This window comes from Pimephales promelas, chromosome 20, assembly GCF_988280905.1.
Source record: "Pimephales promelas chromosome 20, fPimPro1.hap1.1, whole genome shotgun sequence".
Lineage (NCBI taxonomy): Eukaryota > Metazoa > Chordata > Actinopteri > Cypriniformes > Leuciscidae > Pimephales > Pimephales promelas.
Genome location: NC_142788.1, coordinates 8,265,494 through 8,282,877, shown reverse-complemented (window position 1 = coordinate 8,282,877; position 17,384 = coordinate 8,265,494). Strand labels below are relative to the sequence as shown.

Below are 17,384 nucleotides of genomic sequence, written 5' to 3'. Positions count from 1 at the left end.
ATTGCGACGCGATGACAAAACTACATTGCTCACATTATAACCAACAAAGCTGTCAACACTGCAAGCTGCACAACATCTGTACAGGGGTGTAGGCTAGCGGTCATGCTAACAGCGCCAGGGAAAACTCACGTCAACATTAAAAACAACACTTTCAAGTTTAAAGTCGCCCACAAATGAGCGTAAGCCTCGGCCAACTAACATAGGAGCAAGTGAAATAAAAGTAACAAACGTGTTGCTTTCCATAATTAACACATTTAGCTTCGACATCATGCGTTTACACAACACAGTGCCAAAATTGTTTATTGAACGAAATTTCATTTTGATGGTTTCATGCTCTTGGCACCCAATAATTCTCCACCTAAAACTCATATTTTATGTATTCTGGTTCATATTTTCTCATGAATGACTTGCATTTAGCATTTTTTTTTCTACTTAAGCCAGAACAGATCCGAGACCCATTCAGAACCACTGTAATGTTGTTAAATATACAGTTATTCAGACACCTTCAACATTTCTCACATGATCACAGTTTTATTCTCTATAATTTAGAAAATGGTGATAAAATATAACAAGAGTTCAGATCAGATCAGTTGATGTTTGACTGGTTTTGTCCGTCCTTCTGTTGGACTCTCACAGATGAATTATGATGAATATCTGTCAGAGTTTAAATTTAACTACACAATTAGATAATGCCAATATAGGTCAAACAATCACCAAGCAATGCTTCATTGTGTTTAGTCTGTGTGTAAAAAAGGTCACATTAGCAATTAGAGAAAAATACTTCAGCAAAACAAGTGTCTGAATAACTTTTGGTGCCAAATTTTTATAAATTTTACTGTATGAAGAATGTTTGGGTGTAATATCTCACAGTTGACTTTATTTTGCAATCCTCACTTACATAAATGAACTATAGTGTCCTGCACCCACTTGTAAAACAGTATCAAAAATGATATCTGGTGTGTGATATCTAGTGTCATCAGCTGAACTGAATTCAGAGCTAGTGTTGTGTTGTAAAGCGCTGGCCGTGTGTCTGCAGGCGGAGAGCGAGATGGGCTCACTGAAGCTGGGTCGTGTGCCGGTGGGACCGGGCGCTTCTCCGCTGCTGGTTCCTCTGGGTGTGGAGGAGCAGACGGGACAGCTCATGCAGCCCGTGCTCATCCTGGAGCCCTCTGGACTCGTGCACGCCCCGATGCTGGCCGGTAAGATCTGCAGGATCAGCCTGAGGAAATGCCACTCTAGAACCAGGAGCTTGATGTGTGCGCCATCTAGTGGCCACTCCTTCACATGACAGGGAATAGCTGTTGGGAGTAAAATATTAGTTACAAAATGATAGTTAAAAAATATTTTTAGAATATAAAAGACTAATTTTTTTATGTTGTTTAAAAAATATATATTTTAGATTGGATTTATTGTATATTTACAATAGTGAAACTTTATTTTATTTTATTTTATTATTTTATTGTATTTTGTGTATTAGCAACCAAGCACTGGACATGCATTAATTCAGCAAGAATACATTAAATTGGTCAAATATGACAACAAATGTATTTATAATGATACATAAAATTTTTATTTCAAATAAATACTGTTCTTTTGATCCATTTATGCAAGAATCCTGAAAAGGTATCACATTTTCTATAAAAATATGAAGCAGCGCTTTCAACATTGATAATAATAACAATAAATGAATGTTTCTTGAGCATCAAACTCGTATCAGACTGATTTCTGAGGGATCATGTGACACTGAAGACTGGAGTAATGATGCTGAATATTAGATAGATAGATAGATAGATAGATAGATAGATAGATAGATAGATAGATAGATAGATAGATAGATAGATAGATAGATAGATAGATATTTTATTAATCCCCATTGGGATTCAGCTTTGATCACAGGAATAAATTACATGTTAATATATATTCACATAGAAAACAGTTATTTTAAATTGTTATAATATTTCACAATTTCACTGTATTTACTGTATTAATGCAGTTTTAGTGAGCATACGATACTAGATACCATGAAAAAAAACAAACGTTTGAATGGTAGTTTATATAATAAATAAATATTATATAATATTTTTAAATAGATTATTATATTAATACGATTTTAATAATCCTCTTATTTCTTATTTTATGTAAACAAAAAACTAAATATTAAAAAATGAGACCATTAAAAATATAAACATGTATTGCAAATCTGTATTTTTTATGTTTATAATTCACCCGGCGTGTTCACAGTTCATGACTATATGCTAAAATTGTTCTATTTAAGCCATCGGGGATCGTTTAATGTGTTTATTTTCTAGTTTCGTGTGATCTGTGGCATGATATTTTGACATCTAGCTTGAATATTATGCTTTCATCTGCTGGAATTGTAAGCAGATTTGCCTGTGATCAGTTCCAGGTCTGGGTCCCGTTCCTCTGCAGTTCAGCGCGTCTGGTCCTCATAAGCCTCTGAGCCGCACGCGCTCGGAGCCGCTGCCCCAGAGTCCCCGGGCCCTCCACCCGCACCCTCACCTGCTCCAGCACAGCGCTCTGGTCCTCGAGAGGCTCAAACAGCAGACGCACCTGGGCAAGGTACTGACCTCGAGACACGTCTCTCTCAAATCACAATTATTTGCTACGATTACACGTTTGCTAACTATAAGTTATTTTGCAACTACATGCTAACTAACACTCATTAGAGCATCAGTAGACTGTTAGGATTCAGGTTAGTAGAATAAATACTTAACTAATGTTAAAGACATTGGGCCCTATCACAGAGGCGTAGCAAGCTTTTGAAAAGTGTGGGGGATGGATGTGTCATTTAAATTTAGGCATGTTACGTAGACCCCTGTCCCTCTAAAGGGGTTCGGAGGCATGTTCCCCCGCAAGAAAATTTGGTACATTTTAAGGTTAAATGCATCAATTTGGAGCACATTGAGAGCTCAAAATTAAGAGCTTCAACTGGATTCGACCCAGGCCTGTGCACATTGAACAACGAAAAAGCATTGACTTGTTGCTTACCTAAAGAGGGCTCAAACATCTTTATAGTTATGATATAGAGTCTGTCATTATATTATATATTACGCTATCAAAATTACAATACTTTTGTCCTAATTTCTTCACTTGTAAGAAATAAACCCTTGAGCTTTTATTTAGGAGAAAACACAGAATACCATGCTGATCGTGTGAGCAAAGAGCGCGTTTTTTTTTGTTGTTTTTTTTTCAAATTACGCAGCATTACAAACAGAATGCCTAACGCAAGTCTTGTACTGTTTATCTAAAAATACGAAATGTAATAATGAAAACACTGGACATGTCAATAAAACATAAACATAACATCTTCCCAAACACATATCAAGCTTATTTAAAAACCTCGAAAGCATAAACACTTATTCAAAGTACCTGGAAAAGGGAGATGTAAACAACCATAAGTTCCCGCCTCCTCAGCACGAGCTGACCGATACACCACATCAAGAGAGGCGGGACTTAAGGCAGAACAGCCAATCATCAGCCGGACACACTCAAAGCCGGTGTCATGTTTGAGAGGAGACAGCCGCAGCGAGCGCACACACACACACACACACTGAGCGCCAGAGAAACGGAGGAGCGACTGTAGGAAGGCGTTTGTGTAAAACTGCGGAAAAACGGCAGAAAAAGTGCGGGTGTTGAACACTCTCACCGAGAAAAGTGTGGGTGTTAAAACACCCACATCCCCCACGGTTGCGACGCCCCTGCCCTATCATACACCTGCCGTAATGTGGAACCATTCGCGACGCAAGTGTGTTTTGCTAGTTTCAGCCTGACGCAGTTAACATTTTCACGTCCTGCGCAACACTGTTTAAATAACGAATGTGTTTGTGCCCATATGTGCGCTCATGGTGCTGGTCTACCCTGAGAACGAGGTGTGTTCAGGCGCATTGTTGGCGCGTTGATATTTTGAGGCGACGGAAATAGACTTTAAAATTAAATAACACAAAACAAAATATTGTGGCATTGACTTTAGGACCAGGTTTCAGTTGGTCAATGGCACAACATGTTTTTGTTATTTAAATATCGTTTTAGTAAGGTGCGCCTATAGGCGGGTCCACAACACACGTACACTCTGCTTATAACACACACAGGGATGACCAACAGCACACAAACATGCTAAATATTAAAAATAAAAGCATTACAATGTAAAAGATGAATATTGTGTACATAAAGATATGGTGGAATTCGGCTTGTCCCGTAGATGAAGAAGCGTTCAGTCTTCCCGCTTACAAATCCCGCCAGTGGCTGACTGGCTAAACTGGCTTTTTAAGTGAATGGGAGATGAGACTCTGATTGGTTTATTGCACTTTAAAGGGTTAGTTCACCCAAAAATGAAAATTAAGTCATTAATTACTCACCCCCATGTTGTACCAACCCCGTAAGACCTTCGTTCGTCTTCGGAACACAAATGAAGATATTTTTGATTAAATTTGAGAGCTGTATAACTACCACATTGGCTCCTAAGGGACTGCCTCTTGACGGCCCAAAAAGTCAATGAAGAAAATGTTTAAATATCCCACGTGACTACCGTGGCTCAACTATATGTTTATCAAGCGACGCGAATACTTTTTGTGTGAAAAAACAAACAAAAACAACGAGTTTATTCGACTATTTCTTTTCTTCCTTGTAGGCCAGAACGAGACTTCCTTATAGATTTCCACGACGCATGCGCGAGAATTGCGATCTGAAGTAGTGTAAGCTGTTGTACGCAGATCGCAAATCTTGCACATGCGTCGTGGAAATCTATAAGGAAGTCTCGAAATAGTCGAATAAACTCGTTATTTTTGTTTGTTTTTTTCGCACAAAAAGTATTCTCGTCGCTTGATAAACATATAGTTGAGCCACGGTACTCACTTGGGATATTTAAACATTTTCTTCACTGACTTTCTGGGCCGTCAAGAGGCAGTCCCTTAGGAGCCAATGTGGTAGTTATACAGCTCTCAAATTTAATCAAAAATATCTTCATTTGTGTTCCGAAGACGAACGAAGGTCTTACGGGGTTGGTACAGCATGGGGGTGAGTAATTAATGACTTAATTTTCATTTTTGGGTGAACTAACCCTTTAAGCCCAAAACACACCCATCACTCATTAAGAGAATAGGAACAACACGTATAGATCATGCACCGGGAGCGCCGACCATTTTTCCCGTCGTTAAACTTGCAAAAGTGGATTCGGACTTAGAGTGTACTTAGACCATGGGCTTAGATCGTTAAAATAGGGCCCTTAACCTTATTGTAAAGACGTACTCAGCATTTTAGGACAGTATACTACAGCATACTATAGTAATTGACATCAAAAGATGTGTGTGTCTTCCAGCTCATGTCGAAGTCCAGCGAGAAGCCTCGTCTGCGGCAGATCCCGTCGGAGGACATGGACTCAGAGGAGGGGGGGCCGTCAGCGGGGGACGCGCACCAGGGCCGGATCAGGGCCGAGTCACAGCGAGAGATGGAGAACCAGGAGGAGCACATCAACCTGCAGCACACACTCATCCTCAACCAGGTCAGAACAAGAATACGCCACGCGAGCTCTGTTCAACAACAAAGAAAATTTGAATAGTCCAATGGTTGTTTATGGGTGAATTTCACAAAAACACATCTGAGTAAAAAAGTCTTTGTTTTTTAAATACGAGACTTATTTGAACAATATTATGAAATATTATTAAAATTGAACATTTTAAAATACTGTTTTCTGTGTGAATATATTGTAAAATGTAATTTATTCATGAGATCAAAGCTGAATTTTCAGCATCATTACTCCAGTCACATGATCATTCAGAAATCACTCTAATATGTTGATTTGATGCTCAAGAAACATTTTTTATTATTATTATTAATGTTTTAAAAAGCATATTTTTGTGGAAACCATGATACATTTTTTTCCAGGATTTGATTTAAATAGAAAAAATATAAATCTTCTGTAATGTTATGCATCCTTGCTGAATAACAGTATTAATTTCTTTTTTAATTTCAGTATTAAAAATCTTAAACTGACTCCAAACTGTTGATCAATAGTGTAGATAATCTGAAAATTAGTATTCTTGTATAAAGAAAAGCCATTCTTATTTGTAACCTTAAGATTGTTTTAACACCAATTGTGAATATTGTCATTTATGTTTATATTTCAAATTATTATTTTTCATATATTTGCTGACTAGAGGGCAATCCAGATTTTTTTTTTCTCCGTTGATTGAATGTTATTTTTTCTTTTGTTGTCCTGACTGTTTTATGCTTTTGTGTTTTTTAATATTACTTTAAAACTTTTAAAAAAATTGCTGTATGTCACTTTAGCAAATTGTTTCTCTCAATTTTATTTTTGAGTTTGTTTGACATTCTCATTATCATCCATAACATCATCATTACTGTGATACAGTAAAAAAAAAAAATATATTTTAAGTTATAGCTGCTACTTTTTATATTTTTTTTTATTTAAATTTACACCGTCTATCATGATATACAAAAACCCTTAATGTCATATGACATCATTTTTTTCATACTTCCCCAACAGAAAAATATATTTCATTAAAGACATGGATCTCAGATCTTCCCATTAGTTCATGCAAACATGTTTTGATCCAAACGCTTTCTTTTGCAGTCACGTCTGTGGGAAACGCAAAAACAACTCCAGCAACTGCGCAGACAGACGGCCCACATGGAGACGCTGACGGTACCCATGATGCTCGGCGGCATGCACCGGCCGCTGTCCCGCACGCAGTCGTCTCCCGCCTCCACCTCGCTGACGCTGCCGGACAAAACCTTGCCTCTGTCCTCGACCACGGAGCCGTCCCAGAGCCAACCGCGCTTCACCACGGGTACAGCGCCTGCGCCAAACACCCCTCACGCCTCACTCTTCAGCCCTCACTGACTCAAACCCTAATGCCTTAATGTGTGTGTGTGCAGGTCTGGTGTACGACTCCCAGATGCTGAAGCACCAGTGCACGTGCGGAGACAACAGCAGCCACCCTGAGCATGCTGGGAGAATCCAGAGCATCTGGTCCCGCCTGCAGGAGAGGGGCCTCAGGGGCCAGTGCGAGGTATTTACAGTTCCTCTCCTTTCCTAAAGGGGGCGCTGAATAATCCCTCCTATCATTCTAACATCATATTTCCTTCAACTCATCCACTTTAAAGGGTCGGTTCAGCCCAAAATTAACAGTCTCTCATCATTCCTTTGCCCTCGTGTGGTTCTTTTCTTCTGGAGGACACTAGAGACACATTTATCCTGTAAAGCTCCGGGAAGGACCATAAAAGTAGCCCATGTGACGCATCCTAGCCTACATGATTGATTCATGTGAGGAACAGACTGAAGTTTAAGCTGCTATTCGGGGAAACTGGTCTGAAATGATTCGTTCACTAATCGGATGGATCCAGTGTCATGAGAAATCTAGTTCTCCCTCGAAATCAGCTCGCCAAGAGAAGCGATCCGATTGGCTCAGTGAACTGGTTTCACAGACAGGGTTTAGATTAAGCCAAGATTAGACCTTAGTTCAATTACGATAATAAAGTAGCTTTTATGAAAAGAAGACCCCATGTCATTTAACATTGAGCTCATTTTTTTGTACATTTGGAGTGCTGTCGGTACAGACAAAAACGACAAAAATCGGTGTTGCCTACACTGTGTTATCCTCTTTTTAAAATTTTCATCTGCTGGAATTGTAAGCAGATTTGCCTGTGACTTGACCAAATTGACTTCAATGGGGCATGTTCTAAACCTGCTTTTAGCCTCTTAACATCCCAGACAGCAAACTGACATTGAATCAACGTGGAAACGACGTCTCACATGACATCGAAACAACGTTGATCTGGCATTGTTTTGCTCATCGAATTAACGTTGAACCATCGTCAGACGCGGCATTCTTCAAAGCTAAATGAAAATTGGTAATTGGTTTCCCAGATAGCAAACTGACATTGAATCAACGTGGAAACGACGTCTCTCATGACATTGAAACAACATTGATTTTGCTCATCGAATTAACGTTGAACCAACGTCAGACGCGGCATTCTTCAAAGCTAAATGAAATCGAAAATTGGTTTGCTTTCATAACGTTGAAACAACGCGTTGATTTCAAGTTGATTTTCCGTTAGTTTTGAAAGAATGACGCGTCTGACGTTGGTTCAACGTTAACTCGATGAGCAAAACAATGTCATATCAACGTTGTTTCGATGTCATATTTCCACGTTGATTCAATGTCAGTTTGCTATCTGGGTTGCAATTGGTTTGCTTTCCTAACGTTGAAACAACGTTGATTTTCCGTTAGTTTTGAAGAATGACGCGTCTGACGTTGGTTCAACGTTAATTCGATGAGCAAAGCAATGCCAGATCAACGTTGTTTCGATGTCATGTTTCCACGTTGATTCAATGTCAGTTTGCTATCTGGGATCCTTGATTTGTCATTACGAGTGCACAGCCATGTGAGTGGTGTTATTAAGAGTGATCACGGTCAATTTGACTGCAGTGAAAGATATTAATATAAATTATGTTAATTCAGCCAGCTCACATACCCTTATTTACTTCCTGTTTTCGGTCGAAGTCCACGGTAGTCGATTGTTGGTAACTAAGCAACAGCCCAGACAGCAAACTGACATTGAATCAACGTGGAAACGACGTCTCTCATGACATTGAAACAACGTTGATTTGCTCATCGAATTAACGTTGAACCAACGTCAGACGCGGTATTCTTCAAAGCTAAATGAAATCGAAAATTGGTTTGCTTTCATAACGTTGAAACAACGCGTTGATTTCAAGTTGATTTTCCATTAGTTTTGAAAGAATGACGCATCTGACGTTGGTTCAACGTTAATTCGATGAGCAAAACAATGTCAGATCGTTTCGATGTCATATTTCCACGTTGATTCAATGTCAGTTTGCTATCTGGGAGTGTAGACTCAGACTGTCAGCTGTCAGCCTGTGTGGTGTTCTGAGAATATCAGCTCAAATGGACAGTTCATCTGAATCAGATGTTGAACATCATTTAGTTGCCAATGATCGCGCGCGCGAACTCGACAGTCGACTACCGTGGACTTCGCTCAAAAAGAGAAAGTAAATACAGGTATGTGAGCTGGCTGAATTAACATCATTTTTATTAATATCTTTCATATCTACTGCAGTCAGATTGACCGTGGTCACTCTTATTAACACCACTCACATGGCTGTGCACTCGTAATGACAAATCAAGGATGTTAAGAGGCTAAAAGCAGGTTTAGAACATGCCCCATTGAAGTCAACAGGGTGCGAATTTTAAAAAGAGGATAACACGGTGTAGGCAACACCGATTTTTGTCGTTTTTGTCTGTACTGACAGCACTCCAAATGAACAAAAAATAAGCTCAATGTTAAAATTGACTGGAGTTCTCCTTTAACATGCCTTAGAAAAAAACATTACCCGTGAGCATCTTGACAAAACAGCAGCACTTACTTTAAGATATCCCATATTTTAGTTAAAACAGCTCAAACATCATTTCAGTCTGGGATTAGACTTAAGCGTCGTCCGTGAAACGGGGAATATATGAATTCGTGAAAAGAATGTATTTAGAAATTAATCTTTGTAAATAACCTCCGAAAGTTGCGACCCCCTCCAACTTGTCTTAAATCCCCAAAGCGGAGTCGTTTCAAGAGTTTGTTGGGTTCTTTCAAATATCAAGCAGTATAACTGAACACTTCAAATCACACTGTGCATTAAAAAAGCAGCGCTATGAAAATACTTTGAATGAATAAATAATGATATTTATTATAGTAAACTGTGGTGTTTTTTTGTGTTTTGATCAGCCAGTCTTTGCAAGAACCTCCATACAATCAGATAAAACCAAAGCCTGTTGTAATAATAAGATCATCATAAGAAAATATTTGAGAACTCGATTTTTTTTTTCTCCAAAGAGCTCAAAATTTTCTTCAGACAGAAAATTTGAATGACTTTTGACCGCACTCGTTTGTCCTTTTCGAAGTGTCAGTCCTCATCCACATTCACTATAATGATAAGGGTAACACTTTACAATAAGGTTCATTAGCTAACATTAGTAAATGCATTAACTAACATAAACTAACGATGAGCAATGCATTAGTTACACTGTTTATTAATCTTTGTTAATGTTAGTTAATACAAATACAGCTGTTCATTGTGCGTTCATGTTAGTTCACAGCGCGTTAACTAACAGAACCTTTGATTTTAATAAAGTATAAGTAAATGTTGGAATTAATATTAACTAAGATTAATAAATGCTGAAGAAGTATTGTTCACATAATGTACATGTTAACTAATGTTAACTAATGAACCTTATTGTAAAGTGTTACCATGATAAGAGTTTGAAAGAATTGGGAAAAAAAGGAGGGAAATTCGCCAAAACATCCAGAAACCACCCTACTTTTAATAACTCCAGTGTCACGACTGTTGACACCATGTTCGCAGCATGACAGTATTTCATCTCGCTCATCATCTTTGCTGTGTTTGCTTCCTCCTCAGAGTATTCGAGGAAGAAAAGCCACCCTTGAAGAGTTACAGTCTGTCCATACGGAGCGACACGTCCTGCTGTACGGCACCAATCCACTGAACCGCCTCAAACTGGACAATCGCAAACTGGCCGGTAACACATCATCCTCACACACACACACACACACACGACTCGGATCTGATAGACATGACTCAGCTGCAGTTCGGCCAGCGCAACACCCCATTTTTTCAAAGCAAAGACACACAGGCACGCCAACACACGAATATGAGCGACTTCTCAAAATTACTAAAGGGTTGGAAATGTCAAACGTCGATTGCGAGAATGACAGTTAATCTGCTTGACGTCACTCTGTGTCCAACAGGCATACTGTCACAGCGGATGTTCGTCATGCTGCCCTGCGGGGGAGTCGGGGTAAGTGAAAACACACACACACACACACACACACTTCAAATTGGTCATAAACCTTCAAGAAACTTGTTCGATCGTAAAAACAGTAGAGTTGATATACTGTACAGATGCGTGATATGTTGCAGCCCTTTGTATTATTTGTTCGTAACTGGGAAAATTAAATTACTATTATTGTGGAAAGTGGAATTATACTGATTTCAGCAGAGAATCTTACAGTATATATATATATATATATATATATATATATATATATTGGCACATACAGTCAGACAGTATTTGTGTACATAAAAGTATGACCCTGAAAAATATGATGTTTTTAGCCAAGTTAGCATGTCATGTTGCTCTTTGAGGGTTATTTAATGGTCCGTGTGTCATTTCACACTGTGTTTGGGCTTGTTTTAATCAGAATCATATATTGTAAGTGAAAATACAGAACATTTTCCTGTAACACTTTATTTCGACGGTCCACTTTAGACATTCTACTCACTACAAGTAACTTTTGCAACTACATGTCAACTAGCGTGTCAAACTAGACTGTCTGCTTAAAGGATTAGTTCACTTTTGAAAAAACTTTTGCTGATAATTTACTCACCCCCATGTCATCCAAGATGTCCATGTCTTTCTTTCCTCAGTCGAAAAGAAATTAAGGTTTTTGATGAAAACATTCCAGGATTTTTCTCCTTATAATGGACTTCAATGGGAACCAGGTCCAACCGAGGTCCAAAGGACAGTTAATAACACTTACAGATGCAGCTTCAAATGTCTTTAAACGACACCAGACAATGAAGAAGGGTCTTATCATGCGAAACGATCGGTTATTTCAAAGCTTATTCCAAAAATGTAACTTTTCTAAGGACAAATGCTAGCCTTGTAATATATTGTGAGGCGCGTTTGCAACGTCACGTAATACGTAATTACGTTCAAAAGGTCACGGGCGACGTAGCCGGAAGTACAGAATCAAAATCGTCCGACAGCGTTGTTTTACCTTTTAAATCCTTTTTTGTAAACGGCGTTTGAGTTAGTTTTCACGTTCAACCTATGCGTTCAACTTGTAAACACTCTGACTCTGTACTTCTGGCTACGTCGCCCGTGACCTTTTGAACGTAATTACGTATTACGTGACGTTGCAAACGCGCCTCACAGAATGGAGAAAGGCTAGCATTTGTCCTTAGAAAAGTTACATTTTTGGAATAAGCTTTGAAATAACCGATCGTTTCGCATGATAAGACCCTTATTCATCGTCTGGTGTCGTTTAAAGACATTTGAAGCTGCATCTGTAACTGTTATTAACTGTCGGTTGGACCTGGTTCCCATGGAAGTCCATTATAAGGAGAAAAATCCTGGAATGTTTTCATCAAAAACCTTAATTTCTTTTCGACTGAGGAAAGAAAGACATGGACATCTTGGATGACATGGGGGTGAGTAAATTATCAGCAAAAGTTTTTTCAAAAGTGAACTAATCCTTTAATAAACACTTTATTGTGATGCTCCTCCAACAGACAATCTACTGAATATAAGTGACTTTGCAACTACATGTCAACTTATTCTACTAACCCTTATTCTGAATTATGTGTTATTACATCATTATCAACCTTATTATCAACCTATATCATAAATTGAAAGGGTTAAAATACAAAAACGCTGTTTGTTAGCGGATATCATGACTTTTGCCTTAATAAACTCCTAATTTACTGCTTATTAATAGTTAGTACGTTTTTGGAGCGTTTAAGTTTGGGTATTGGGTGATTAAGGGATGTATAACATGGTCATGCAGAATAAGACATTGAACACTAAAATAAAGTGTTTCCTTTCTATTTCCCTAAAATTAAAGGGTTAGTTCACCCAAAAATTAAACGTCTGTCATGGTTTACTCACCCTCGTGTCAGTTTACACCAATACTACTTTTTCTTTTCTGGAACACAAATGAAGATATTTGGTCACACTTTAGTTTAGCGTCCGATTCTCACTATTAACTATGGCTTTTGCCTTAATAAACTCCTGATTACTGCTAATTAATAGTTAGTAAGGTAGTTGTTAAGTTTAGGTGTTGGGTGATTAAGGGATGTAGAATATGATCATGCAGAATAAGCCATTAATATGTGCTTATAAACAACCTACTAATATCCTAGTAACATGGATACTAATACACTGTAAAAAATAATATGCTTTATCTAATAAAAAAATTGTGTCAACAGATTACAAGCAATATTTTTAATTAAATTTAACAAATTAGAATTAAGTAATAATTAATCAAATTAATTCCTTAAAGTTAACCATTTAAAATGAGTAAAACTTACAACAACAACAAAAAAAGTTTGGTGTAAACTTTACTCATTTTAAATGGTTAACTTTTAAGGAATAATTTGATTAATTATTACTCAATTCTAATTTGTTAAATTTAATTGTAATCTGTTGCCACAATTATATTGATTAGATAAAGCATATTCATTTTTACAGTGTAAGCAACGTGTTAATAAACTAAAGTGTTACCAGATATTTGTAATATCGTCTTATCATTTTTATCTATTAAAGGTCCACACAACCAAAGTACCAAAAGACATTTCAAAAGTAATTATTGCGACTCAAACTGTTCAATTCAAGGCTTTTATTCACATTGATCAACGCACATCAAATATGGTAGACAGTCTCAACTGTGCTTGCCTAATGCATGGGAATTGGGAACTAACCTCATTGGTTTTTGCATGTCTAGCAAGCACGTTTGAGCTGCCGTTGTCATGTTGATGAACGATCATCAATGTGAATAAAAGCCTGAATTCAATCCGTTCATCAGATAAATGGAATCTGTCTCTTCAGAAGACTTGGATTAAACCACTCAAATCATGTGGATTAGTTTTATGAGTAATCTCCTTATGAGTGCCAGTTTTGGTGGAATGGATTATGTTAATGGAGGGACAGAAATCTCAGAGATTTCATTAAAAATATCTTAATTTGTGTTTGGAAGATGAACAAGTCTTATGGGTTTGAGGGTGAGTAAATGATGACAGAATCTTTTTGTACATTTTTTTGTTGAAGTTAAGTCAGGGGTGTCCAAACTCAGTCCTGGTGGGCCACTGTCCTGCAGAGTTTAGCTCCAACTTTTCTCAACACACCAGCCTGGAAGTTGCCAGTATGCTGAGTAAGACCTTGATTAACGGGTTCGGGTGTGTTTAATTGGGGTTGGATCTGCAGGACAGTGATCCTTCAGGAGCAGGATTGGACACCCCTGCCGTAGAGTGATTTGAAAGATTAGGTTTAAATGACGAGTGCCACCATTCCCTCGATGCAGACTTCAGCCGAGCCCCCAGTGACGCCTGCTCCACAGAAACCACTGGCCGACAGTCTATATGGCATGTGTGGACTTTGCATATAAGGTCCTGCCAGTCCATTTAACTGTAAAAGCCAGAGAGCACTGATCCCAGCACAGTCGACATTGGGCAGCACCCCTGCTGAAAATTTGGAGAAAATGTTGAAAACTTCACTCCGACGATCAAGCCCAGAGCAGGTCCATGTGGATTGATTGGAACAATATGTGCCATGAAGGATAAAAGAAATTCCAGCCCTCTCATTGTTCACCGTGCCAAACCACAAGCAATGCAAGTTCTGCAAAAAAAAAAAAAAAGGATGAGGGAAAATGAAAGAGAAAAGAGAGAAGGAAGATGTGGGGAGCAGGGCAACAAACAAAAGGGAGAGAGGGGAATGTATAACCTCATTCTTTCTTCTCATGGCCACCCCGTACTCTCGTGCCCCTTATGAATGTGGTTTTATATTAATTTAAAGATGGTCTGTTTACCGAAGCAAACATCACTATTACAACCACTCATACTTAGAGTGAGGGCTTTGTTCAGAGCAACGTTTATGCTATGAACATGAATTATCCTGCACCTTGAACTGATCAGAATTTATGATTTTCGCTTGGACAATGAAATCAAATGCCTTCAGTTCAGATAGTGCCGTCTTATTGGTTTGTGCGGATATCGGTGTGTTTCCCATTTAGATTATAAGCAGCCTGTGTGATTACGAGGGAGGGTTATAATTAGTGGTCGCCGATAATCGGCTTTTTGTCGATACATTTTGTAAGCGGGACTTGTGGCCATCAGTCGACACGAGCGAGCCGCTTTAAACCCTTGGTTTCGAATTCCACTCTATCCTGTTGGTTGCTTTGTTCACTGCATGTGAAGTTAGTGTTACCTCTTTATTTAAGAAAATATGATTCCCAGTGGACGCAGATTACTGTTGCTTCTGTTTATTTGTGTTCGTCAGCAACTTATTTATTTGTGAAAGAAATGGTAACAGAATTAAGCAGTTTAAATGTGTTTACAATACAGAAGTCAATTAATTGTCTATTGAAGTGTCTTTCCGCCACAGAATAAAAAAACAAAAAGGGATTGTGACTTTTGGTAACACTTTACAATACGTGTGCACTAATAAGCATTAATTCATGCTTAACTAACGCACAGATAATACTGAATTAATGTGTAACTAATGATTATTTAAGCTATTCATTAATGATTACCACATTAGGAACTAATTAAGAGTCTGTAAGTTTAAAGTATTAGTTCATACATGAATTGTTATTAATTAAATATGTAATTGTGGATTAATTCCATAATAACTCATTTTTGTAACTAATAGTGTTGATTACCAGAATGAGCCAAAGCCTTGTATTTCAACTTCCAGGTAAACTAATATGCATTAATACATGATTAATTACTTCATTGTTAGTGCAAATTCATTTGCAAATTACTACAATTACTAAATGACTAGTTAATAATGATGTGCCCCATCAAGTAAAGTCATAGCATAATGATACCTTTGCAAATCATTAGCTAATGATTTATTAAAGCAGACAACTGGAAGTTGAAGTGCATAGCTTTGACTAATTGTGATAATTAACACATTAATTTACACTGTTAGTTGAGAAAATATGTTATTAAGGAATTAATACACAATGACACATTGAATTAATAGCAATTCATGTATTACTTAATCTATTAATCATATAGACTCTTTATTAGTTGCTGATGCAGTAATCATCAATTAATGGTTTAGTTCTTCATTAGTTCTACATTAACTCATGATTATCTGTGCATTAGTTAAGGATGAATTAATGCACATTAGTGCACCTGTATTGTAAAGTGTTACCTGACTTTTTATCTTTCAATTCTGACCTTTTTTTCTTGCAATTGCGAGTTTAGAATGCAATTGCGAGTAATAAAGTCAGATTTGTGGGGGGGGAAAGTCTGTATTTTGAGTTATAAAGACAGGATTATGAGATTTAAACTTGCAATTCTGTGATAAAAGTCAGTCTTTTTCCTAAAGAATTGGACTTTATTACTCGCAATTGCGAGTTTATATCTCACAATTCTAAATGAGTCAGAATTCTAAATGAGTCAGAATTGTGGGGGGGGAAATCCGAATTTTGAGTTATAAAGACAGAATAGTGAGATGTAAACTCGCAATTGTAAGAAAAAAAGTCAAAATTATTGTATACATTTTTTAATTCCGTGGCAGAAACAAGCTTAGGCCCCGTCCACACTACTACGTTTTCGTTTAAAAACGGAGATTAAAACGAATACGATCTCCGTCCACACCAGCGTTTTATCTGCATATTAGAATTGATCTCCGTCCACATTAAAACGACTGAAACGTGGATCACGTGACCATTCACCAACACTGGGCATGCGCGTGCCGGTGTAAACAGTGGTTGACGAATCAGGGAAGTATACGTCATGACTTATGACACCCAATCATAAAGCCGAGCGTCAGCCTTTGTGTCATCGTTTCTAAACTCCTCCGTTTTGTCCCGTCTACACTAAAACGTAAAACGGAGCTGCAGCGTTTCTAAACTTCTCCGTTTTAGGTCTTCGTTTTTTCCGTTTTAGTGTGAACGGGAGGTGCAAACGTAGCAAAAGGTCTTCGTTTTTAAACGAAAACGCAGTAGTGTGGACTGTGGACGGGGCCTTAGTTGTCAGTTGATTAATTTATCAAATTTATTTCAAATTTTCTTACTAAATATTATGTAAAATAAAACGTGTGTCTGGACGTTTCGCACAGACAACTAGCTGAACGACTATGGTTGATCTGGCTCGAAATATCTGGCATTTTCATCCTCCAATATGATAATACGTGTAATCTGCAAGCCGGCGCAGTTAAAGGGTTAGTTCACCCAAAAATGAAAATTCTGTCAGTATTTACTCACCCTCATGTTGTTTCAACCCCGTAAGACCTTCGTTCATCTTCGGAACACAAATTAAGATATTTAAGATATTAAGATCGCTCCTGCATACAGTCCATAGGCTTCTTGAGGTACTGGCTCTTGCTGTCCCTGAAAAGTCATTAAAGACATCGTTAAAATAGTCCAAGTGACTACAGGGGCTCAATCTTAAGTTTATCAAACGACGAGAACACTTTTGTGCGCAAAAAAACAACAAAAATAACGACTTTATTTCAACTATTCACTTCCTTCTCCATGAGCCTGTAAGTCAGTTAACGTAGTGTGATTGTGTAAAGCTACGTCAC

The 17,384-nt window shown here is 37.9% G+C and overlaps 1 protein-coding gene across 2 annotated transcripts in view; it reads left to right on the top strand.

Moving 5' to 3' along the window:
- Positions 1-17,384, top strand: part of hdac7a (histone deacetylase 7a) — a 116,490-nt gene that overhangs the window by 77,074 nt on the left and 22,032 nt on the right. For both annotated transcript variants that reach the window (XM_039664012.2, XM_039664013.2), the window contains exons 10-16: positions 1,037-1,199; positions 2,402-2,580; positions 5,336-5,518; positions 6,611-6,827; positions 6,916-7,049; positions 10,469-10,589; positions 10,819-10,868. In XM_039664012.2, the coding sequence (XP_039519946.2) occupies positions 1,037-1,199; positions 2,402-2,580; positions 5,336-5,518; positions 6,611-6,827; positions 6,916-7,049; positions 10,469-10,589; positions 10,819-10,868 (1,047 nt within the window). The remainder of the gene's footprint in view (positions 1-1,036; positions 1,200-2,401; positions 2,581-5,335; positions 5,519-6,610; positions 6,828-6,915; positions 7,050-10,468; positions 10,590-10,818; positions 10,869-17,384) is intronic.